The sequence below is a fragment of the Carassius auratus genome, chromosome 50, assembly GCF_003368295.1.
Source record: "Carassius auratus strain Wakin chromosome 50, ASM336829v1, whole genome shotgun sequence".
NCBI lineage: Eukaryota > Metazoa > Chordata > Actinopteri > Cypriniformes > Cyprinidae > Carassius > Carassius auratus.
Window position 1 is genome coordinate 14833586 of NC_039292.1, and position 26686 is coordinate 14860271.

The 26686-nt window shown below is 36.4% G+C and overlaps 1 protein-coding gene and 1 long non-coding RNA gene across 2 annotated transcripts in view; one reads left to right on the plus strand and one right to left on the minus strand.

Annotated features, from left to right (window-relative positions):
- LOC113067129 (uncharacterized) overlaps nucleotides 1-11229 on the plus strand; it is a 70319-nt gene extending 59090 nt beyond the window's left edge. The window contains exons 2-3 of the long non-coding RNA XR_003279275.1: nucleotides 6344-6436; nucleotides 11098-11229. This is a non-coding gene — a long non-coding RNA (uncharacterized LOC113067129). The remainder of the gene's footprint in view (nucleotides 1-6343; nucleotides 6437-11097) is intronic.
- Nucleotides 9631-20067, minus strand: LOC113067124 (NLR family CARD domain-containing protein 3-like). Its single transcript, XM_026239395.1, has 6 exons — nucleotides 17745-20067; nucleotides 13644-16664; nucleotides 13292-13465; nucleotides 12203-12376; nucleotides 11391-11437; nucleotides 9631-11308 (listed from the first exon to the last, which is right to left on the minus strand). Exons 2-6 carry the CDS (start codon nucleotides 15362-15364, stop codon nucleotides 10770-10772), a joined length of 2655 nt encoding a protein of 884 aa, XP_026095180.1. The 5' UTR covers nucleotides 15365-16664; nucleotides 17745-20067; the 3' UTR covers nucleotides 9631-10769.
- Between the last annotated feature and the right edge of the window lie 6619 nt (nucleotides 20068-26686).

A 26686-nucleotide genomic window follows, 5' to 3' on the forward strand; every position in this document is an offset into this window, starting at 1 on the left:
CGGGCTAATATGGTCATACTTCCTGGTTCTAGTAAGAACTCTTGCTGCTGCATTTTGGACAAGCTGTAGTTTGTTTACCAAGCGTGCAGAACAACCACCCAATAAAGCATTACAATAGTCTAACCTTGAAGTCATAAATGCATGGATTAACATTTCTGCATTTGACATTGAGAGCATAGGCCGTAATTTAGATATATTTTTTAGATGGAAAAATGCAGTTTTACAAATGCTAGAAACGTGGCTTTCTAAGGAAAGATTGCGATCAAGTAGCACACCTAGGTTCCTAACTGATGACGAAGAATTGAAAGAGCAACCATCTAGTCTTAGACAGTGTTCTAGGTTATTACAAGTAGAATTTTTAGGCCCTATGATTAACACCTCTGTTTTTTCTGAATTTAGTAGTAAGAAATTACTCGTCATCCAATTTTTTATATCGACTATGCATTCCATTAGTTTTTCAAATTGGTGTGTTTCACCGGGCTGCGAGGAAATATAGAGCTGCGTATCATCAGCATAACAGTGAAAGCTAACACCATGTTTCCTGATGATATCTCCCAAGGGTAACATATAAAGCGTGAAGAGTAGCGGCCCTAGAACTGAGCCTTGAGGTACTCCATACTGCACTTGTGATCGATATGATACATCTTCATTCACTGCTACGAACTGATGGCGGTCATATAAGTACGATTTAAACCATGCTAATGCACTTCCACTGATGCCAACAAAGTGTTCAAGTCTATGCAAAAGAATGTTGTGGTAAATTGTGTCAAATGCAGCACTAAGATCCAATAAAACTAATAGAGAGATACACCCACGATCAGATGATAAGAGCAGATCATTTGTAACTCGAAGGAGAGCAGTCTCAGTACTATGATACGGTCTAAATCCTGACTGGAAATCCTCACATATACCATTATTCTCTAATAAGGAATATAATTGTGAGGATACCACCTTTTCTAGTATCTTGGACAGAAAAGGGAGATTCGAGATTGGTCTACAATTAACTAGTTTTCTGGGGTCAAGTTGTGGCTTTTTTATGAGAGGCTTAATAACAGCCAGTTTGAAGGTTTTGGGGACATATCCTAATGACAATGAGGAATTAATAATAGTCAGAAGAGGACCTATGACTTCTGGAAGCACCTTTTTTAAGAGCTTAGATGGTATAGGGTCTAACATACATGTTGTAAAATTTAGATGATTTAACAAGTTTATAAAATTCTTCCTCTCCTATAGTAGAGAATGAGTGGAACTGTTCCTCAGGGGGTCTATAGTGCACTGACTTTGATACTGTAGCTGACGGCTGAATGGTTGCAATTTTATCTCTAATAGTATCGATTTTAGAAGTAAAGTAGTTCATAAAGTCATTACTGCTGTGGTGTTGGGAAATGTCAACACTTGTTGAGGCTTTATTTTTCGTTAATTTAGCCACTGTATTGAATAAATACCTGGGGTTATGTTTGTTTTCTTCTAAAAGAGAAGAAAAGTAATCAGATCTAGCAGTTTTTAATGCTTTTCTGTAGGATATGCTACTTTCCCGCCAAGCAATACGAAATACCTCTAGTTTTGTTTTCCTCCAGCTGCGCTCCATTTTTCGGGCTGCTCTCTTTAGGGTGCGAGTATGCTCATTATACCATGGTGTCAAACAGTTTTCCTTAACCTTTCTTAAGTGTAAAGGAGCAACTGTATTTAAAGTGCTAGAAAAGAGAGAGTCCATAGTTTCTGTTACATCATCAAGTTGTTCTGAGGTTTTGTATATGCTAAGGAATTTGGATACATCAGGAAGATAACTTAAAAAGCAGTCTTTTGTGGTAGAAGTGATGGTTCTTCGATACTTGTAACAAGAAGTAGAATTTACAATTTTGGCTATATGAAGTTTACACAGAACTAAATAATGATCTGAGATATCATCACTTGGCTGAATGATTTCAACACTATCAACATCAATTCCATGGGACAGTATTAAATCTAGAGTATGATTTCGACAATGAGTAGGTCCTGAAACGTGTTGTCTAACACCAATAGAGTTCAGAATGTCTATAAATGCTGATCCCAATGCATCTTTTTCATTATCGACATGGATATTAAAATCACCAACTATTAAGACTTTATCTGCAGCCAGAACTAACTCAGATGTAAAATCACCAAACTCTTTAATAAAGTCTGTATGGTGCCCTGGTCAGTACAAACATAACAGGGGATTTATCATTAACATTTGTTTCTCTGGATAATGTTATATGAAGCACCATTACTTCAAACGAGTTATACTTGAAGCCTGCCCTCTGAGAAATCCTGAAAACGTTATTATAAATTGAAGCAACTCCTCCCCCTTTGCCTTTTAGACGCGGCTCATGTTTATAACAATAATCTTGGGGGGTGGACTCATTTAAAATAATGTAATCATCAGGTTTTAGCCAGGTTTCTGTCAAACAGAGCACATCTATATTATGATCAGTTATCATATTATTTACAAAAAGTGTTTTCGTAGAAATGGATCTGATATTCAATAAGCCAATCTTTATCATTTGTTTATCCATATTGCATTTGTTTTTTATTTGTTGAACCTCAATTAAATTGTTAGCCTTAACTTGGTTTGGACGTTTTTTGTATTTTCTAGTTCGGGGAACAGACACAGTCTCTATAGTGTGGTATCTAGGTGAAAGAGTCTCTATGTGCTGAGAATTAACTGACCTTTATTTATTTATAAAGACAGCATCTATTTAAAAATGTTTTTCGGTGATTTTTGGAGGTTGTCTATTCGCGTCATTGCATTGACTTAACATTGAAATCACTCGTGCCAGATGCTCTATTCATGCACCATAAGAGTTGGATAGTGTTCAGTTCATAATGTAAAGTAACTAGTGATGTGTCATTCTTGAACGATTCGTTCATTTTGAGCGAATCTTTAATGTGACTCGGGAAGAACCAGTCGTCTCAGGGGATGATTCATTCAGTCGCGCATGTGCAATATTCTATCGGTTCTGTTCTGCTAGTAGTATTTCCAGGAGGGCAGGGTTTCATATTTTTTTGAAGCATTTGGCTTGCGGACCCCCACCTGCTGTTAGCATTCCATTGACTCCCATTCATTATTGCGTCACTTTGACAGCGAAAAACTTTACATCTGAGGTGTTTAAAGACTACATTTTTCCATTAATTATTTCTAAAGAAACACAAAAATGTAAATGGCTCCATTACCTTGTATTTTACGTTATGGTCCCGTAGAATCAGTTTTTGTAAAAAATAGGTTAACGATTGCGTCATAACCAGCAACTCTCTGTCGCACAGTAGAGAAATTACTGTATGGACAGGAGGAGAAGCTCGCAGGCAATCTTTTACTGTCTATGAGGCTTTCGGTGGGACGTGGAGGCATAAAGTCAATGGAGATAATTCATTAAAATACTTACCAAAATTTGCTGCTGTTCACGCTCGCCTTCTCTGCAAGATTCGGTGGGTGATTCAGATTTCTCTTGGCACAGCGATTAGAAGAATTACAGGTTGCTCACGTGACATCTACGTCATCAACCTCAGTTTGTGTCTGCGCAGTACGCTCGATCCCCAGGAAGTCCGTGCTTCTAATTGACTTCACTTATCTCCGTTGAATCCAATGGGGTCGCTGTGTCCATTTCTTTTACTGTCTATGAGTAATTCACCTGTGTCAGTCAATGCAGTCTTGAGCCGGAAAGAGAATGGATTAGTTCATAGTTCGGGTCTATCAGGTTTTTGACTCGTTCCTTAATCACATGACAGACCCATAGGCTAAACCCAATGCAATCTGAGCCGGAAACAGAATTGATTAGTTAATCTCATGAGTCTTCGGGTCGAATCATACCTCAATCACGTGACAGACCCATACGCTAAAACCATAGACAGCAAAAGAATGCAGTATTGAGCCTGAAAGAGAATTGATTAGTTAATCTTTCGGGTCTTCAGGTTGTTCGTTCTTTTGTCACGTGACGTGACATCATTGGCTAGAGTAATTAGTTAATTTACAACCTTCCTTACAAATGGGAGCATAGTACTTATTATTCTTTTTATAATAATTATGCTTTAAATGTTGTCCATATGATGGCGAAATCCCTTTTTTACAGTGGATTCTAATCTTCAAAAATTACCTTGTTGTATGATATTTTTGTTGATATTTGCTTTTTATTTATGTCATTATGTCCTTTTTGAGCAATCTTCTTGTACATATATTAGACCAAAATGTCAAGTTTGCCTAGGAAAAGCAATTATTATACCAGCAAACTCAAAATTTGATTAAAAATGAACAAACTAGGCTATAAATACTTTGTATTGTAGGCTTGTATTAATATATTATTATTTAACCTACTGTTTATTTACTGATAGACAGTCAAAAAGACAAAGTAATCAATATTTTATTTATAACAGGGTTTTATTTATTTATTAAATAATAACACACCACAGATCCTGAAGAAATGGTAACAAAACACAGTGATAGAAATGTCAGAAATAGCGTATGGGTTTGTCACTTGATTAAGGATTGACTCGACCCAAAGATTCATGAGATGAACTAATCAATTCTCTTTCTGACTCAAGACTGCGTTGGTAGCGTATGGGTCTGTCACGTTATTAAGGAATGACTTGAACCCGAAGACTTGTCAGATTAGAGGTGAGGTGAGCTAATCACAGACTGAAGACCCAGGTAAACAATGAATTAACATTTTCTGTATCTTATAGCATTTTAATTTTGTATTGTTTGTAGTGTGATCAACATTTGCATAAGTACTAGAGATCTGTTGGGGAAGTAACACATAACATTTTAATTTCATTTTGCTAAAATGAACGAAATGAACCAAATGAATCGAAAAAAGATTTGTTCATTTTGCTGAACGTGACTCAAAAGTCAGAGTCGGTAAAATGATCCGAACTTCCCATCACTAGCAGTAACTTGGGCCTAATATACAGTTACAGAGATTTGCACTTATGGCCAGGTTTCCCTTTGTTTCTTTTTACCCACGTTTAAATTGGTTTGTCTTAATTTTGCATTTGAATTTTATTTTCAATATATTTTTTATATGTTTTTATTTCTATGCATATCATATGGTAGGCTGCAATCTATTGAGTTCAAATAAATACAGCATTTTCTAAAATACTTAGTGTTTTTATTCTTCAAGTTAATATAAACATCTTATATATTTAAGATGTTAAAGGACATAATAGCGTTATAGAACATAAAAAATAACGTCACAGTTACTTTGCTGAGTAACTAATTACTTTTACAATGTGGTAACTGAGTTACTAACTCAATTACATTTTGGGAGAAGTAATTTGTAACTGCAACTAATTACTTAAGTAAGATGACCAACACTGACCTTTACAGTGTTATTTATTTGGCAGTCAATGGGACAGTCTCAAGCCTACCAGTTTTCAACCAAAATATCTTAAATTGTGTTTCGAAGACAAACAAGCTTTTACAGGCTTGGAGAGACATGGGGGTAAGTGAATTTTCATTTTGCGGTGAAGTAACCTTTTAAACACAGCATGACAGAAATGACCTAATGTTCCAAACTTTAAATATAGTGTAAAGCCTCTACTTCTGCAACAACAGCAACTCAAAATTATTGAAAAAAATTGCTCTATATAAAATATTTTAACAACTAATAAGCATTTTTAAGAAAAAGATCTCTAAAATATTTAGAAACAGCTGATTCCAGCCTATTTATTCGAGGAATAGTCAGGTGTTGATGCTCTTTCCATAACATCAACATAGAGTAAAATGTAAAATGGTTTAGTGGATGCAAAACAACACCAAGAATCAGAGAGAGAAAAATAAAGCCTGGGAGAGGGAGAGGAGTAGTTGGATCACAAAAAGGGAGATGTAAGCGAGGGTTAAAAATGTGTGCTTGTACTGTGCATTTTTATGTTTTTTTTTGTTTATTTTCCCTCTTACACATGTGGATCCTATAAAAGCTTATTTCTGTCCTCGAATATAAAAGGTAATTGGAAATTATGACTTTTTTTTTATCTCACAGTTCTGACATTTATTTCTTGCAATTGTGAATTTATCTCACAAATCTGATAAAGTCTGAACTTTTTATGTTCAGTTTTATGTTTATGTTTTTTCTTTTTTTAAGTTTGGTTAATTTTTTTAAGTAAGTTGTCGAAATGGCGATACTTATATGGCTCTTTACTGGGTTGATTATTGCTCACCAGATATCAGTCAATTATTCGCACATGATGGCGTCCAGGAGGAGCAAACCGCCATTACCAGCAATAATCTTGAGCAACTTTAGATCTTTACAACAGAAGATAGAAGAACTTAACAATAAATCTAAAGCTTATTTTGAGTTTTGATGTTGTGCCCAATTATGTAATATTTCGGCAGGGGGGACGAAATTGGGTACAACACCTGGATGCAGATCTTCTGGTGCTAACTGAAACCTGGCCTCGCCCTGAGATGCTCAGCTCGTTGATAGAGGTACAAAAGTTTTTCTCTTATTCGGGCAGATAGATCTGTCACCTCGGGGAAGAGCAGAGGCGGCGGATGCCTCTGTTTGTTCGTAAATGACCACTGTAGCCATACGAATCCACAGTATGTAGTTCGGACATTTAACTTTTATGTTTAAGTTTGAGACCTTTCTATCTAGAGAGTTTGGGAATATTTTGATCTGTGTTGTGTATGTCCTTCCGTCGGGCAAAGCAGGAAACGCAGTGAGCATCATAAGAGATATCCATCTTCAACATACACCTGTTTTTATTCCCGGCGATTTCAATCATTGTAAAATGGAGTCTGCTCTCTCTGGATATGAACAGTATGTTAAAGACAAAACAAGACATTATAAGATTTTAGACAAATGCTGAAAAAACTGTTATAGTGATTGTAAAAAACTGTAATGATAAACAGCTGATTAAAGTTTTGAAAATATATAAGCTGATTCCCATCTAGGAAAAATACTCAGGTGTTAAGATTCTCGCATAATCATACGGTATACAGTAAAAGAGGACCTATTTGGCCTGATCTTGTGTGGAAAATCTTGTGTGGAAAAGTGCCCCCCTCACTACAGTTTTTTACAATCGCTATGACAGTTTTCTCAATACATTTAACAAGTTTTCTAAACTCTAAACTGCACCAACACACCTAAAACACACAACTGGCAAAACGGTTAATTTCATGCTCAAAATCACACATTGTAAACTAAACCCCAAAACTAATTTTCAAAATACAATAATAAACTAAAACAAAACACTATGTCTAACAAAACATTTCAAACATGTTTCAAAATCAAATAATTATTCAAAACACTAACACACGTTTTCTTCCAACAGGAATATTTAGTCAATCATAACACAATGACAAAAAAACACTATCATCAGCTGAAATTACAGAAACTGCATTATTTTATGTGTCAGGTCTGCCCTTATACAGTAGACAGTATATTGTATTGTAATTGTATTGTTTTGCACTGTAGTTGTCTTTTGAAGCCTCTCAACATTTTTGTTTTGTTGGGTTTAGTAAATGTGTGCATTTTGTTTCTTTTGCTGCAGAAATTCAATACAAAAAATTAATGACCATCTCAGAGTAGCTTTATACAATGCACAGTTTATGTAAAAAAAAAAAAAAATACAGGCACAGAATTGCTGCAGTAAATACTTTATTTGCAACAGGACATTAGAAAAGGAAAGAAAACAAAAATACAAGTAAAAAATGCAATATAGCTCTGATTTATTTATAATTTATGTCATAATGTTAAAATACTAAATTTACAGAACAGAAAAAGACACAGTAGAATAAAAAGTAAATAAATAAATGTGATCTAATCTGCCCAAACTTCTACGTTTGCAAGTTAGTTGTAAGTTAGTCTTAGAACATGATTTTATCTGTTCTGACATACAGTGTGAAAGCATTTGTAAATTTGACTGTAAAATTACATTGTTTTGGTCTCGGTTGAGCTTGTGTGTAAAATAAGTTCAAGACTTTTACATTTGGGTTAACTCTATGCATTTTGTATCAAAGCAAAAAGAAATGTGTTAATTGTATAGCCTTAAAAGACAGATGTTGTGCTAACTGTGTTAAGAGTTTAGGAAACTTGTTACAGGTATTGAAAAAATACAGATAGTAAATAACTGTAAATGAACTGCTGAGTGGTTGCTTCTCTTAAAGGGATTCTCCATACCAAAATGCAAATTGGGTCATTAATCACTTACCCCCATGTCGTTCCAAACCCATAAAAGCTTTGTTCATCTTCAGAATACAATTAAAGGTTTTTTGGATGTAAACAGGTAGGAATGGTCCATCTGCCATCAGTGATTCAACCGTAACATTATGAAGTGACAAAGTATTACTTTTTGTGAAGAAAGCAAAAATAACTACTTTATTCAACAATTCCTCTCCTCTGTGTCTCTCCAAATCATTCCTCTTCTGTGTCAGCCGCTCTGTGCTGTTGCACTGTTGTCTTTGAAACCAAAGCGTAAATACACGTAAAAAACATATCCTTGTGGCGTGGTTGACATAGAAGCTTTTACGGGTTGGAACAACATGGGGGTAAGTGAATAATGACAAAAAAATTATTTTGGGATGGAGTATCCCTTTAAGTTCAGAAGGCTTAGTTTTGATTTTCACATGTCTCTCTGAAATGCTCCACATATCAACAGCATTTCAGATGTTTTCCTAGAAGCCATTAGAAGAAATACAAGTAGACACAAATTCTTACCTAAATTATGAGAATAGAGTATTAATTAGATTATTAATACATATCCTATACAAGAAGTAAGACATGTTTGATTTCCTATTGAGACATTTGAATTGGTGAACACTTTTGTAAAGCTTTTGAGATTTCTTCTAAACTTTAGAGTAGATAAATGTGAGAGTATTAGAGTTTTTGTTTCAGCAAAAAAATCTGAGAAGCAGCAGACTCAAGTAAACGTCTACATCTGATGTTCATGTAAGTTCATAATATCTTGTATTTCTGAAGAGAATGATTCAGTGTTTTAATATGATCATCATGTTTTAGGTGTAATATATGATCAGTGATAATCAAACAGAACAGACTGCATTCAGTCACTTCTGCTGTCTGCTGTCAGAACCACTGGTTCTAGATTTGATTTAGTTCTAAACTTTTTAATTGGTATTTGTTTTGATAATTTCATCTTCATAATCATGATAAATATATACATTTTTATACATTTCTGTGGATAATCATAAAGATATTTTTTGTAGAGTATCATGGGTAAGGTACAGAGCAGCTTCTGGCAATCAACATACAGCAGAAAAGAAAACATGACATGAGTCATGAGATATTAGTGAGAAAACCACAAGTACAACACCCTTCAGACTCAATATAATAGTAAATTTTTTGCAGAATCATGAAATAAATTAGGAATTTGAATTAAATGGTTATAGAGAATAAAAAATGAGAAGGGTGAGAGACTGCATGAATACATTAATATTCACAAAGAAAGATCTACAGATTTTTTACACTTTTAAAGTAGAAAGTAAACATCTAATGTTTTGTAAGACTTTGTATAAATAATATATTTAAAATATGCTTAGCATGCACAATATCTGCACTTATTTTATTATAATTATATAAAAAAACAAATAATATTTTATTCTGAATTCTGAATCCTGTAATGTTTCCTTTTCACACTTCTAAATGGTGGACATTAAATAAATAAATAAAGAGATTGCGCTTTCTGTTTCCAGAAGGGGGCGCTACATGTTCATCAAAGATAGAAGAGTGATCAGGCTCTAATCCAAATCACCATAAAACTTCCATTCTGGTGCAGCCCACATAGCAATATTATTATTATTATTTTTTTTTTCTGTCCCAGCTCTGGTCTACACAAACCGTTTTCCCTTGGCCCACATACCGCAAAGCAATTAGCATTGGTATCGATTTTCAGCAGAGTAAACCAGAAGCCCCAAAACTGAGCCACACCTGAGTCTTAAATAGCCCAGACCCAATACAGAATATTAAAATGTGATAGTATTGCATTGTATTTCTTTTACAATCTCTCCCCGTGTGATTCTAAGATTAATTGTACTGAGAATAATAATTTAATTAATTGCAGTTTAATGCAGTTTACTGATTTACAATGTTGCCTAATTTTAAACTTTTCATTCTGTTTTGACTTGCAATTTCAAAGTTTAAATAAACCCAAATGAAAGTTCATTAATTAATGAGCACACTGAAAGTACATGATCTGTATTGTGTTAGACTGGACTCTGTGGGTAGAAAAGGGACAAGTTGTTCATTATAAAATATACAGTAAACAGAAACACCCTGCAGATTTACATTAAACACTGCAGATTTACAGTGAACACACTGCAGGAATAGATCATTCATCTGGAGAAACCGGTTCATTCACTTTTGTCTCATATTCGAGTCTGAGAAGACAGGAGGATCTCAGTGACTCTGCAGTTCAAAATACCACACATATCAAATTGCTAAAAACATAAAAATAATAATAATTCTGTCAGCCCTAAAGCAGGAAGTGGCTGGTGCGTTCAGAATGCAGGAGATGAAGTGATAGTAGTTACTTATAGTAGATATTTTAGTCATCTTAGTTGCATCTCTTTTTTTTTTAGTTAAGTAGTTAAGTAGTAGTTAAAGTCATCTAATATAAAGTGGCACTAATTATACATTGTAATGTTACACATTTGTGTTTAACTACATTTGAAAGTACAACATGCATTTACTATTTCAGTTAAATTCATAAATGCTATCCCTCAAAAACAAATCTTTTCATAAACGGACATGTGACAATGATTAATAAAAGTAAAAATAAGTAATAAGTAAAATAAGTAAAAGTCAGTAGTTTGTCTGTTGTGTAATCTTACACAGTGACAGTGAGGAATCAAAAACCTTAAATCCAGCATAGAGGGGTTCAGTGAATGTGGTGCTGAATGTGTGTAAGTGTGTGAGTGTGTGTGTGTCAGAGACACTGTAGAAGGACAGAATGCCGGCCGGCCAGTCCAGATACACTCCTACTCTTTCAGAGAAGGGTGAAGGAGCAGTAATGTTTTTGTTCTCATTGTTGTGCCAGAAAACAAATCCATCATTAAGGCAGAAGAGACACCAGGACTTGTTATTGTATCCAAACTTACCAACAGTGCCTTCTCTGCTGATTGTTTTGTAGGCCACTGCTATACAAGCCCAGCCAGTCCGCTCAACCTCCCAGTAATGACGTCCAGTCAGACTCTCTCGACACAGAACCTGAGGAATATCTTTAAATCTCTCTGGATGATCAGGATACGGCTGCGGCTGTTCCACATATTTCACCTCTCCGTTCTCAGACAGAATGAGTTGAGTGTTTGCTGTGTTTGGATCCAGTGTGAGATCACAGAAATCTGAACAAGAAGAGAGGAACAACAGTTGTATACTTTTGTTTGTTGTCACTAAATCTTAAAGAGTGTCAGAGAAAGAACCTACATTTCTGTAGACCTGGTCGGATCCTGAAAGGCTCTCCATGGTCCAAACTACAATGACACACACACACACACACACACACACACACACACACACACGCACACACACACATTATCTCTATCTTCATTGTTTTTTCTTTATTCATTAATTGCCTTTTACAGTTTTAATCTCAGTAAACACTTTTTAAATATGAACACAACATTAAAGAATATGGTACAAGTACAGAGATTTGGCATGAAACTCTGATTGTGGAGTCTAATCGGTCTAATTCAATCTGACGTAATGACATCATCACACGGCACAGCTGATTGGTGCTTTCCTGTATTGGTAGCCAATGAGCTCGCTGCTCAGCATTTAAATATATGACTAGAGTTTGCTGTAAGAAGTGCAGCTTGCTTCAGAAACCCTCCACCTTCCACAGCTCCACATGTATACGTCTGCTACGAGGTGATTCATGTATACTGTGAGGTTGTTTCATGTATGTTATATTTGCAGAACAGTATTTCTTACATGCTCACAGCAGTATGTTGAGGATGTATTGGCATTGCAGTAGCAAGTCTCTATACTTTCTCTGCCACAGCACTAGCAGCAACAGCGTAGCAGAACTATTCCACCAAGACCAAATATATTGACATTGTCATTTACATTACCATCCCTCTGAGAGCTGTCATGACAGAACTACATTTCTGAGATAGCATAGGGATCTATTAATCTATTATCATAGGGATCTATTAATTAATTATGATTTTGATTTGTAAGCAGTGTTTTGTTTAGTGTTACAGACATTAATATTTCTTAAATTGTACCCAACATACTTGAGTATTTTTAGTGAGCAGTTTGGATCCTTCAGTTTGTCAGAAAGCAGCTGGACTCCTGCTTGTCCTGGGTGATTGTAGCTCAGATCCAGCTCTCTCAGGTGTGAGGGGTTTGAACTCAGAGCTGAAGACAGATAATGACAGCCTTCCTCTGTCACCATACAGCCAGACAACCTACAGACACACAAGGGTGAAGATTACATCATCTGTGAAGCCCTCAACTCTCAAACACCTGAGCAATCATTCCTGATCTCAGTTTAAAATCAACTATGCATATCCTTAAAATCATAATATGCATACTGGCCGGAAAGAGGGAAAGATGCATCACACCCTTCATTTAATGCACCACCTCAGCTTAGGCATGCATACAATAGTAACTGTACTGTGAATGAGAAGGAGGAAACAAAACTGACACAGAAGCAAGGAGAGGAGTGGTAAGTGTTAGATATCTGTCATTACTACTATTACTATTTTCATTTTATCATTATTATGATTATTATTATTATTATTATTATTATACGTACGGTTATTATTATTGATATTACTGTTGCCGTCATCACAAAATATTAAAATCATCACCATATTTAGCATTCATATTGTTGTTATTATTATTATTGTTGTTGTAATTAATGTTATTATATTATTATTGATATTACTATTGCTGTCAATACAAAATATTATCATCATTACCATATTAAGTATTACTATTGTTATAATTATTATTATTATCACTGTTACTGTTATTATTGATATAAATGTTATTATTATTATTATTATTATTACTATTTCCATCCAAAATATTATCATCACCATCTTTAATATTAGTATCAATAATTTTATTGATATTATTATCAATGTTATCTATTATTATTATTGATATCATTAATGACATCTACACAACTTATTTTCAGCTCCGTCTTTGGTATCACTATTGTTAGTATTAATATATTTTTTTTTACTTTTGCACTCCTAATAAAAAGAAAGAAAGAGGGGAAGACATAGAGTAGTTGGCGACAACTGATAGTTAGTACGGATCTGCAGCCTTGACAACATCTTGAGAAATTAGAAATGCATAATATTTTAAAATACCTTAATATCTTAAGCTGACATTTTGGACTCTTCAGCCCATCAGAGAGTAGCTTCACTCCTGAATCCTGCAGGTCATTGTTACTCAGGTCCAGCTCTCTCAGAACAGAGTTTGAGGATTGTAAAGCTGATGACACAATTTCAGAGGATTGACCAGTGAGATTACAGCCAGCAAGACTGAAACAGAACAGAACACAAACTAATTACATAATTACTCTTATTCTTAAATTATAATTCCAATTACATCTGTTTAATTCTTGTAAAACAGATCAGAACATTATAAAAATGAGCAAAACAGAAAGTGCAATTCCAATTCCGAGAGACTCTTCATTGTGACACATGATTAAACACTCACAGAGCTTTTCTGCAGTTGATCACAGCTGGTATCAGTCTTCTTCTCCCCTCATCTGATGTGTTGTATTTCTTGAGATCCAGCTCATCTAGCACCTCCTCTGATATCTGAAGCATGTAGGCGATTGCTGAGCAGTGAGATGGAGAGAGTTTTTTTTCTTTGTGTTTCTCTGATTTCACAAACTCCTGAATTTCTCTGGACAGAGTCTGATCTTTGACTTCCAGAAGACAGAGGAACAGATTGATAGATCTTTCAATGAACAGTGCATGTCCATCTTTGATCTTTTCTTTAATATACTGTGTGGTTCTCCTGATGCTCTCTGAGCTGTCCTCTGTGTTTGTCAGTAGATCCTGTAATAGTCTCTGATTGGACTCCAGTGAGATGCCCAGCAGGAACCGCAGGAACAGATCCAGATGCCCATTTTTACTTTCTAAGGCTTTATCTATTGCACCTTTATGCAAATTGTGCATTGAATCAAAGGTCTTAAGGGCTTCCATGGTGCTGCTTAAATAACAGTAAAACACATAGAAAGCAGCGAGAAACTCCTGAACGCTAAGATGAATGAAGCAGTAGACCTTCCTCTGATGAATCACAGATTCTTCCTTAAAGATCTCAGTACAAATCCCAGAATACACTGAGGCGTCAGTAATGTCTAAGCCACTCTCTCTCAGGTCCTCCTCATAGAACATCACATTGCCCTTCATCAGCTGCTTGAAAGCCACTTCAGCAAGTTTCACAATCACTTCTCTTTTGGTCTTTAGGAGTTTCTGTGGATCTCTCTCTTCATACTTGCTCATTTGAGTCAGCAGAAGGTGGATGTACATTTCAGTAAAAGTTTGAGGTATTTCTGCACTCAGATCTTCTTTCAGGAGCTTCTCAATCACAGTGGATGAGATCCAGCAGAAGACGGGGATGTGGCACATCACATGGAGGCTTCTTGCTCTTCTGATGTGTGAGATGATTCTGATGGCTTGGTGCTTATCACTGATTCTCTTCCTAAAATATTCCTCTTTTTGAGGGTCATTGAAACCTTGAATTTCTGTCACACGGTTGATGTATTTGGAGAGGATCTGATTGGATGCTGCTGGTCTGGAGGTGATCCAGATGAGAGCAGAGGGAAGCAGATCTCCTCTGATGAGGTTTGACATCAACACAGCCACTGATGAAGACTTATTCACATCACAAACGTTCTCATCATCTGAAAACAGTGACATTCTGCTTTCATCCAGACCATCTAGAATAAACACAACTTTACACTCCTCATAAATCTTTGAGTCCAGATCTTGAAGCTCAGGATGGAAGTCCAGCAGAAGTCTGTGAAGACTGTACTGACGATCTTGAATCAAGTTCAGCTCTCGAAATGGAAACACAAACATGAAATCTACATCCTGATTGGCTTCTCCCTCTGCCCAGTCTAGAATGAACTTCTGCACAGAGACAGTTTTTCCAATTCCAGCGATGCCTTTAGTAAGAACAGTCTTGATTTTGTCTTTCTCCTCATAACCTGGTTTAGATAAGGATTTGAAGATGTCATTACAGTTTATTGGATTTTGTTGTGAGTGTTGTGTTCTGGATGTTTTCTCCATCTGTAAAACCTCATGTTCTTCATTCACTCCTTCTCTCTCTCCTTCTATGATGTAGAGCTGTGTGTAGATCCTGTTCAAGAGGGTTTCATTCTCTTGTAGTTTGTTTCCCTCAAATAAGAAGCCAAACTTGTTCTTCATGCTGGTTTTGTGCTGATCTTTGACTCTCTGCAGGACTGCTTCAGTTCTTTTCTGCTTGATGTGGGTCTGATCGTAGGATGCAATTTTATCATCTATCTCCTCAATGCTGGAATTAAAATACCGAATAGCAAAAATGGCAATAACAGTAATTACAATGTTTGTTTAACATTTTAAGAAACATAACATTATGTATTGTATACTGTATGTTGTATATTTTGGAGAACATTTAGTGTTTGTTAGGTTTCTTATAACATTATTTAATCAAGGTAACTTACATAAAATCAGTAACTAAATATTTATACTAACAGTGGGGCAGAAGTCACTGTTCCATCACTGAATGAAAAGGGAAAATGCATGGATCTTGTACTATTCACAGAGACACCGCTGGGTTCTGGAGATTTTGGTCTTTTCTTCCTGTTGTTTCTGACAAAAGATAAACAAGTTTGTATATTATACACACACATATACATGCACAGTATTATTGTATATTAAGATACTGTATAATACACATTTCTACTATATGATATGTCAAAAAGACAAATATTTTCTTAATAAATAACTTTTCCATTTTATTAAACATTCAGGCAGTTATTAAAAGCTGAATTATTTTTGTAATTAGTTATTAAAGATATTTACATACATTTAGCAGAAAACAAGAATAAGCAATTTTGTGAATTATACATGGTACATTTGTTACGTGCAAACTACATTGGCAAAAAAATAAAAAAAAATAAAATGGGCTTTTTATTTAGTATAGACAAACTTCTGGTTTAAGCCCTGCCCACATTTGGTTTTGTCTCAATACAGATGAAATACAAATAACTATCAATCAACAGATTACAGTTTATCACTTCTCAGAAATCCCATAACCCAATAAATACAGACTGAACATGACAGACGCCGGCATTGGTTACACACTGATCTGACAAAATCCAACAAATAGCGTCAGTGCTGGTCAACATCTATTAATGTTGTGTGAAAAAGCCTATAAAAATCAAACCCACATAGTTTAGTGAGTGAGAGTTGTGCTCTACTGTTTGAACTTCAGAGATATAAGTAACTCTGATATAATGTTACAAAACTGCTAAAGTCATACCTGGAGTCACTGGAGGTCTCTGTTGCATCACTGATGTCAGGGGGCAGAATGTGTATGGATTTATCAGACAAAGATGCACAGCTTGATCTGGGAGAAGGAGATCTCATTTCAGACATTGTGTCTTTATTCTCTTTTTCCTCATGGAAGCTCATGTTTGAAGCGCTGCCTTCCTGCTCCCGTGTCTCAAAAAGTATGACCTCAGACCTTTGTGGAAACACAAAAATAGAAAAGATAGTTTAAAACAAGTAAAATAGACATATACAAATAATTAAATACACATTAGCAGCTTTGCATGTTCATCCTTTAAGTGAAGTCTGGTGTATATTGATTTTGTTCTGCACAATGACAAATGTTTTGAGCTTTTACTCAAATCAACTCACTCCATTCAGTGCGTTCTGAGACTGCACACAGACAAAGCTTACTAAAACCCCTAACTACTGGTGAACTTAAACTCAAAACTAACTTAAGATCAGCATTTGTGAGGAACTTTTCCATACAGCATTTGCAGTGTGAATCCACAGACAATATCTATTCATATTAGTACAAATAGATTTTTAATAATTTAGTAGATATATGTGGCATATTGTCATTGTATAATTTGTAAGAAATATTTTTCCATACATTTCAAACATAAGAAATTGTTTTCAATGTTTTATTATACTAAGGTTCATAATAATTTCTCAATGTTGATTCAGATATTATTAATATTGATAAAGTGAAACATTCTTCACTGATATTGTTTCCAGTCTTTTTACTGGATAGTATATTTAGTATATTAGTACAATTGTTCTGACAGTGAAATTACTTTAGACTCGCAACAACTTACAGTTACATTCAACTTTACTAAGTATTTTTTGTATGATTATCTACATGTAATATATATATATATATATATATACATATATATATATATATATATACATATATATATATATATATATATATATATATATACATATATATATATATATACATATATATATATACATATATATATATATATATATATATATATATATATATATATATATACATATATATATATATATATATATATATATATATATATATATATACATATATATATATATACATATATATATATATATATATATATATATATATACATATATATATATATATATATATATATATACATATATATATATATACATATATATATATATATATATATATACATATATATATATATATATATATACATATATATATATATATATATACACACACATATGTAATCATAAGAAAATGTTCAGTACTTACCACAATATGCTGCCACTTAAGAGTCCAGGCATAGATTGAAACCTCAGAATGTTCTCCCTTCTTTTACTTTCATTTACTCAGCTGGTCAAGGTGACTCTTGGTTTTGTCTTGTCTTCTTCTGCCTCTAGTGGTGCAGAGGATCATCACAACCTCAGCACGGTCTCAAAGCAGTTGCTGTTTTTAAGTGAAATCAAACAATGAAAATTAGACTCATTACAGTCAAGTCTCCTTTATTTAGTGTATATAGCTTTTTATACAAAACTGACTGTGTCAAAGCAACTGAACAACATCATTTAGGAAACAAGTGTGTCAATAATGCAAAATGACAGTTAAAGGCAGTTCATTAATGAATTCAGTGATGTCATCATTCAGATGAGTTCAGTTTAAATAGTATCTGTGAAATCATTTTAAATCAATGATATCACTGTGAATGAAGTGGAAGTTCAGGAAAGGAACTAGCTATCATGATATGCTCATGGTGTTTGTTTCATAAGACAAATAAGAGCTTTTTTGTTGTCAGCACTGTGGATAGTGTTTAGACTCCTGTCTGCTCCTCTTCCAGGAACTCAAACTCCTCCATCTGTATCTAGAGTCACAACTATTAATTGATAATTTATTAAAAATAACATCTAAATAATAATAATAACAATGTATGAACTGATCTGATTGGTTTTTAACAACAGTTTCAAAGGTTTGACAGTTGTGTTTTCCAGATCCTGTTTCAGCACATTGACTCGAGAGTCAGGGCTAGTTAGCATGGACTTTCCAGAGACAAGGCTGGTCACCGTTGACCTTTCAGAGTCAAGTCAAGTCACCGGTGATTGTCAAGGACTGAGTCAAGTCAGATGTATTTCATATTATCTAACTTTATAGCTGTTGAATTAATTCTGAATGTTCTATTATCAGAGCAGATATTTTGAAGAATCTTGGGTTTCTATCAAAAAGAACGAAGAGACCTCTTTGAGCTGGGAAGTGTCTTCAGATGGACTAATATTCATACTACTTCTCCTTATGATCAGGTGTTAACTTACAGCATGTACATAATTTATTTTATTTTTACATTAAAATGAATAGTTCACATAAAAATGTATTTCATCATTTAATAAGAAGATCATTTAATTAGGAAGCAGGTCAAGCTGTTATAAATCCTGTCCAGTTTTTCATGCCAACCCTAAAACATACAGAACTACCAAATATTCCCAAAATAAGCCTGACTGTATCATATAATAACTGCTGTTAATAATGTTCATGGTCTGGGGGACTACATTTTGTATTATTTTTTCAGAAATTTCTGTCATATGCACATAAACTGAGAATCACCACTGATAAGCTACTACTAAATATTGTAGAATTGTAATTTTCTGTAAGTTGCATTGCAATTATTTGTATCATAAAAAGTGCTATACAAATAAACTTGAATTGAAATACCTGAATTGAATTAATATATGATCTGTGTCTATCAAACAGAACATAATGCATTCAGTCACTTCTGCTGTCTGGACTGTCAGAACGGCAGGTTCTGGATTTGAGATCATGGATTTGGTTTTTGTTTTTGATAACATTTTAATTGGTATTATTTGTGATAATTTCATCTTCATAAACAAAATATATATATTTTTTACAGATTGCTATGTATAGACATCATTATTATTTAGAGTATCATGGGTAAGGTACAGAGCAGCTTCTGGTATTGTCACAGTGTCTGGGTTGTGTTCCCTGGGTTTCCACTAGGTGTCCTCCTTTTCCACGGTGTCTGTCACCTTATCACTTACTGTTCCCTTATTTGGTAACCTTCCTCCTTGTTTGAGTATATTATTGTTCCCCACCTGTCTCCAGTTCCCTCATCATTCTTCTGTGTATTTATGCCCGGTCTGTCTGAGTCTGTGTCATGGAGTCCTTGTCTTATGTGTGATACTATCCATAGTCTGCTCTTGCCGTGTGTTCTTGTTTTGTTTTCATGTTTATTGGATATTCTGGTTTTGACCCTGCCTGGACTGTTTACCTTTTTGGATTGCCCCTCAATAAACCTCTTACCTGCACTTGGATCTCTCCTGTGTTTCCTGTATCACCGAATGGACAGAAGGACTCCGTCACCCTGAGATCCAGCGGTATGTCGGTTGACGCTTCTTCTCTAGCCACCGAGCGGGAGAGAAGCAATCGGTTTGAGGGAACCCGCCTGGTCGTGTTTCGCAGGACCAAGAGAGGTTGCCGAGGAGGAGGTGGGCGAGAGGAAGCTCAGCATCGCTCTCCACCATGGCCCCCCTTCGACTCGGGGCTCATGTGGGAGGGACCAGAGCCGCCGTCTCACCATGGCAGAAGGAGAAAGCCAGCGCCACTGCCCATGATGACCGCAGGTCCAGCGCCACAGCACAAGATGGCCGCCAATCCAGCGCCGCTGCGGTGCATGGCCACCAACCCAGCGCCACGAGGCAATATGGACGCCAGCACAACGTCACAGCACAAAGTGGTCACCAGTCCAGCGCCACGGTGCAAGATGGCTGCCAGCTCAGTGCCAATGCCCAAGATGGCCGCTGACACATTTCTCGATTACTTCAATATGCTGTCAAAGATCCTAGAGATTCCCAAGACGGTTCACATCATGGCTGCTGAGCCAGTGCCACAGCCCAAGATGGCTGCCAGCCAAGCGCCACAGCACCGGGTGGTCGCCAGCCCAGCACCACAGCACAAGATGGCCGCTAACCCAGCGCCAATGCCCAAGATGGCCACCGGTCCAGCACCACAACCCAAGATGGCCGCCAGCCCAGTACCACAGCACAAGATTGCCGCTAACCCAGCGCCAATGCCCAATATGGCCACTGGTCCAGAGCCACAGCACAAGATGGCTGCCAGTCCAGCGCCACAGCACAAGATGGCTGCCAGTCCAGCGCCACAGCACAAGATGGCTGTCAGCCCAGCGCCACAGTACAAGATGGTAGCTAACCCAGCGTCAATGCCCAAATTGGCCATCGGTCCAGCGCTACAGCACAAGATGGCCACCTGTCCAGCACCACAACCCAAGATGGCCGCCAGCCCAATGCAGCTGCACAGGATGACAGTCACAGCTGACCCTCTGGAGTCGAGTCAGGTTCCAGTTGACCCTCCAGAGAGTCGAGTCAGGTTCCAGTTGACCCTCCAGAGTCGAGTCAGGTTCCAGTTGACCCTCCAGAGTCAAGTCAGGTGTTCGTGGACCCTCCAGAGTCAGGGCTAGTCACCGCTGACCCTCCAGAGTCAGGGCTAGTCACCGCTGACCCTCCAAAGTCAGGGCTAGTCACTGCTGACCTTCCAGAGTCAGGGCTAGTCACCGAGGACCTTCCAGAGTCAGGGCTAGGTACCATGGACTTTACAGAGACAAGGCTGGTCACCGTTGACCTTTCAGAGTCAAGTCAAGTCACAGGTGATCTTCAAGGACTGAGTCACGTCACCGGTGATTTTCATGAACAAGTGCCAGTCACCAATGATCTTTGAGAGCAGAGTCAGTCCAGCACTGATCTTCTGGAGTCCAGTAAAAACACCAGGGGATTACCAGAGCTTCGTCGTTCCGCTGGTCCAGCCGCACAGAGGTTTGATCCGCCCTGGAGGGCTTCCGCCTTGACCACATGGCTGTGGTGGTCTTCTGCTCAGCCCTGGGGGACTCTGGCCTCAACCACAGGGGTGTGGTGGTCTTCTGCTCCGCCCTGGGGGAATCGGCATCGGCATTCCTCTCTGTTAGTCTGGCCCTCCGTCCCTCCCCCTGAAACTCCTCCAGTCCTCCTCCCTCCTGGTCTCCCTGTTTTGTGTTTACATTCTGGTGCCTGTCCCCCATGTTTTTCTTTTCTGGCCCTCCGTCCCTCCTCCTGAGCCTCCACCTGTCCGCCTCCCTCCTGGTCTCTGTTTTGTGTCTGTCGTGGAGCGCCTGGGAGCCGCTCCGTAGAGGGGGGGTACTGTCACAGTGTCTGGGTTGTGTTCCCTGGGTTTCCACTAGGTGTCCTCCTTTTCCACGGTGTCTGTCACCTTATCAATTCCTGTTCCCTTATTTGGTCACCTTCCTCCTTGTTTGAGTTAATTGATTGTTCCCCACCAGTCTCCAGTTCCCTCATCATCCTTCTATGTATTTATACCCGGTCTGTCTGAGTCTGTGTCATGGAGTCCTTGTCTTATGTGTGATACTATCCATAGTCTGCTCTTGCCGTGTGTTCTTGTTTTGTTTTTTAATGTTTATTGTATATTCTGGTTTTGACCCTGCCTGGACTGTTTACCCTTTTGGATTGCCCCTCAATAAACCTCTTACCTGCACTTGGATCTCTCCTGTGTTTCCTGTATCATCGAACGTGACAGGTAAACAACATTTTAAGACAAGTGAATCATGAGAGTGAGAAAACCACAATTACAGCAAAGGTAATTTTTTTATAATGGTTCACATTAATTTATAGTTTATAGTCCTTTAAACAGAGGATCAATGAGAAAAGTGAGATTCTATATGAATCACTACAAAGAAACATCTACAGATTTTTGCACTTATCATTTGAAGCAGAAAGCTAACATCTAATGTTTTGTGAGACTGGTTTTTATAAATATTATATTTAAAGCATGCAATTTCTTTGGCATATACAGATAGGAAGAGCAACCCTACTGAGCATGTGCAAAATCTGAATTTTTATAATTTTTTTAATAATTTTAAAAAACAAACAAATAAGTATTATTTTATTCTGAATCCAGATTGTTTCCTTTTCTTAAATAAAATTAAAAAGTACAAAACAATTCAGTTTAATTCTGAATGGTGGACATAAAACTTAATTAAACAAAACTAAATTAAATAGACTGTTCTCTCTCTCTTTCCAGAAAGGGGCGCTATGTTCATCATAGAAGAGTGCTCAGACTCTAATCCAATCCATCATAAATCTTCCAGTCTGATACAGTTAACTTTTGTGTGTTGAAATAATGTTATTACCTCATCTAGTGTAAAATATCCTTAATGTATTTATTCATATACTTTGATTCTTTACAAAATAACAATATATTTGAAAATCACATATATACAGTGGGGCTCGAAAGTTTGGGCACCCCTTGCAGAATCTGTGAAAATATGAGTAATTTTCAAAAAATAAGAGAGATCATACTAAATGCATTTTATTTTTTATTTAGTACTGTCCTGAGTAAGAAATTGTATATAAAAGATATTAACATTTAGTCCACCAGACAAAAAAATAGCTGAAATTATTAAAATAACCCCACTCAAAAGTTTGGGAACCCTTGGTTCTTAGTACTGTGTTTTGTTACCTGATGATCCTCGACTGTCTTTCTGTTTTGTGATGGTTGAGCATGAGTCCCTTGTTTGTTCTGAACAGTTAAACTGAGCAGCGTTCTTCAGAAAAATCTTTAAGGTCCAGCAGATTGTCCAGTTTTCTAGCATCTTTGCATATTTGAACCCTTTCCAGCAGTGACTGTATAATTTTGAGATGCATCTTTTCAGACTGAGGACATTTGAGGGACTCAAACACAACTATTTAAAAAGATTCAAACATTCACTGATGCTCCAGAAGGAAACAAGATGCATTAAGAGCTGGGGGGTGAAAACTTTTGGAATTTGAAGATCAAGGTAAATTGTACTTAATTTGTGTACCGGGAAACATACAAGTATCTTCTGTTGCTTACGAAGGGCAGAACTAAATAGAAAAAAATTATATTTCAACAAAATAAGACAAATTTGGCCATCTTCATCGTGTTCAAAAGTTTTCACCCCCAGCTCTTATTGCATCTTGTTTACTTTGTATGTGGGTCTATACTATCTATAGTTATAAACATATATGGATATATTCGTGAACATAGAATAGCAAAGTTCACAGTAAAGTTTTGTCTAATCATTCTTACTGACATTAAGCTAGCAACATAATAACTCATATTACTTTTATATTGTATTGCTGTCTATATTATAGAACATAAAAAACCCTTCCTGGCATCGTGAAACATTGATATGATGTAAATGATACTTTATAATGATTCACTTAATTATACATTTAGTCAGGAATTATAGTTTGGAAAAGTCTAACTTGTAAAATGTGTTCAAGTTATATGAAAACTAATACAAGTAGATTAATAATAATAATAATAATAATAAAAGACTTGTTTATGATCTCTGCTGGATCACTTCTTTTTCAGGTGATCTAAGTCTTATTCCTCTCATCTGTCTTATTGAGGTGAATTATGTCTTATTCCTCTCAGCATCAAGCGAACAGCAACATTTAAAAAATGTGAAGTACAGTCTCATTGCTTTGTAACACTGAGGGGCTTCCTGGTCGCTTGGATATCCCTTCTTCCTGACGCGTCCAGGGGGAAGTGAAGGGGGCAGTTGCAGGAATCTTCTTGTATATTCTGCCTCAGGTGATGCTCCCCTCACCAGAGGTTTGTCAAATTTGAGCTTGCCTCTCCTGTGTGGTTCAACACCTTTGCAATGCTTAGGAAACTTTAAGTACAGACACTAATCTCTGTGTACTTTCTGAAAACCATATGGTGGTGAGTATGCACCTTTAACACTCTGCACACTTTCGTAAATGTGCATGCAAGACTTCACACTTTCTTAAATCCTGTACAGTAAGGGTTACGCGCTCTTCCTTGTTCCCTTTCTTTGAGATGATTAGACTTTGGTTCCTGGGCTCCACTCAGCCAGTCTGTCTTTATTTATAAACTTCAAGCATCGCTTCCCTCAACATGAGGGGCTATTTGGGGGATTCTCGTGGTAGTTTAGCAGCGCTCCCCTTTACTAAGAAGGGTCACCTATGACTGCGCAACTCTTTTCCTGAATTCGGAGTTCTCCTCTTATTCCTCTTGAGACCCTTTGGCCTCATATGAGGACATTATATTTTTGTGAATTTCTCTGAGTCTGTTCATGCCACAGTTTTAGATCTGGATGTCCTGTACAGAGCACATTCAGGGCTTTTCAGAGATACCAAATGATTGGATGTTTCACATGACCACTCCCTCTCCTTGGTCATCAAAATGTCTGAAATTAATTTAGTGACACTATGATAATATTTCTATAATATATTGAAGTTATCATTTAAATCTGTCTAATTTTTAAATTCTGTGTCATAAATCAACATCTCAGAAATATGTTATGGGGTTTCAAATCAAAATATGACTTTCTGTTACTAAACAGGACATTGATTTCATACATGTCCTCAGATGAGGACACCGGGACTAAACGCATGCTTATTAGGCATTTTTGGAGACATAACAAATGAATAGAGAAAGAAATAATATTTCAATATTCTATGAAATATTATATATTATTATGAAAATCTTGTCAATTATTACTCCCATTATTACACTTCTTTTTTCATTACATGTTGCCCCAAAAACACATTAATATGCAAATTAGATTTAGTTTATAGATACATTGTATACAATGAGAAAACCCATTAATTGTAATTTAACACACATTTTGCAGAAAGAAAAATAGTATATTGAATCATTATGTTATACCATAGTTGAGAATGATCTTTATACAAAGTTTGGTTAAAAAAAATAAAATAAAAAATCTTGAACATTAAAAATGTATTCGTGATTTTAAAAAATTGTTTTTGCCTATGCATTTCCATTCATGTCTTTTCCTTTTTTTTTAAAGACATTAAGTCCCGATGTCCTATACGGAGGACATAACATAACTTATGAGTGAAATACATGAATGCAGAGCACAAGGCTGCACTGGAAAATCCTGTGTGCGATGCATGACATGCAATTTGCATCTGTGCTTGCAAAGTGAACGAAACTGCTTTGCATCATTTCACATTAAGATAGACCCACTGTCCTCACATGAGGACATATTTTTCTGCGAAAACTACTTCCTGTACAAAAACAAATTTTTGGTATTATACTTATTAGGTCCTACATATCCCAAATAGCAAGAACAATTCTAAAATGCACAACAGGCAATCTATAGGGTCTCAGGAGGTTTAGTACTCTGTTTTCCCCAAGAGTGCTCCAGCATTATTACTATTGATCATGTTGATGCCTCTCATTCAGCATTCTTTGTAAAATCCTATATGTTGAGGGCTTTGCGCGGTTGTTTCGTGCCCTTTCTTCAGTTGGTAAAAGCCCCTTCTACTTGGTCACCTATGTATCCATGGATACCTTTCTAAACAGGGTGTTGCTACGAGAGATCTGTTGAGAGATGACAGCTCCTTCAGAAAGCTTATGCAAGAGCAAGTGTTAGCCCCTGTGTGACAGGCAAGACTTAGTATAAAATGCGAGGCTCTTTGCCGTATCCCTTTAAAGGAATCTTTCCTGATTCTAAGCCTTGAGCTCTACCCCAGGCCGAGGCCCTAACAGGTAACTTGTGTATGTAGCCTAGGCCTTTGTTCAAGTCCCAACTAAAGTTACATTCCTGCTCTTGTTCAGTTTTCACCTATACTATTGTTTCCTGTCTCAACTCCTATTGTTCTGACCTTTAAACGTGAAAAACCCCATTGCAATAGAAAAATAAACCTCTGAGTTGTAAAACGTTTTATAATTGAGTCTAGCAAGAGATTAGAGAGATCTCACTTGTTTCTCACACGTTTCTCTCCTACTGTCTTTTTGGATTCCTTTCTCTCAGAACGTTCTCATGTCTCAGTTGTGTCTACTTTTATTTCTCCTAAGGATTTTTTAGGAGAAACATCTGAGACACTGTAGAGACTAAAATGAGAAATACAAGAGAATCACAACTAATTCTCCTGAGGATAGAAAGAGAAACCACTGAGCAATAAAATATTCCTATGATGGAGTCTGGATAGAGATTGCAGAAATACAACAGAGATATTCTATGTTTCCTCCACCACATTCTCAGTTTTGACGTTTTTTTTTTTTTTTTTCAAATATTTCTCATGTCTCAATTAAGGAATTTTAGGAGAAACATCTGAAAATGAGAGATATTTGAGGATCTCATCTGAGTCTCCTGTTCTTAGGAAAAGCAACCACTGAGCAACACA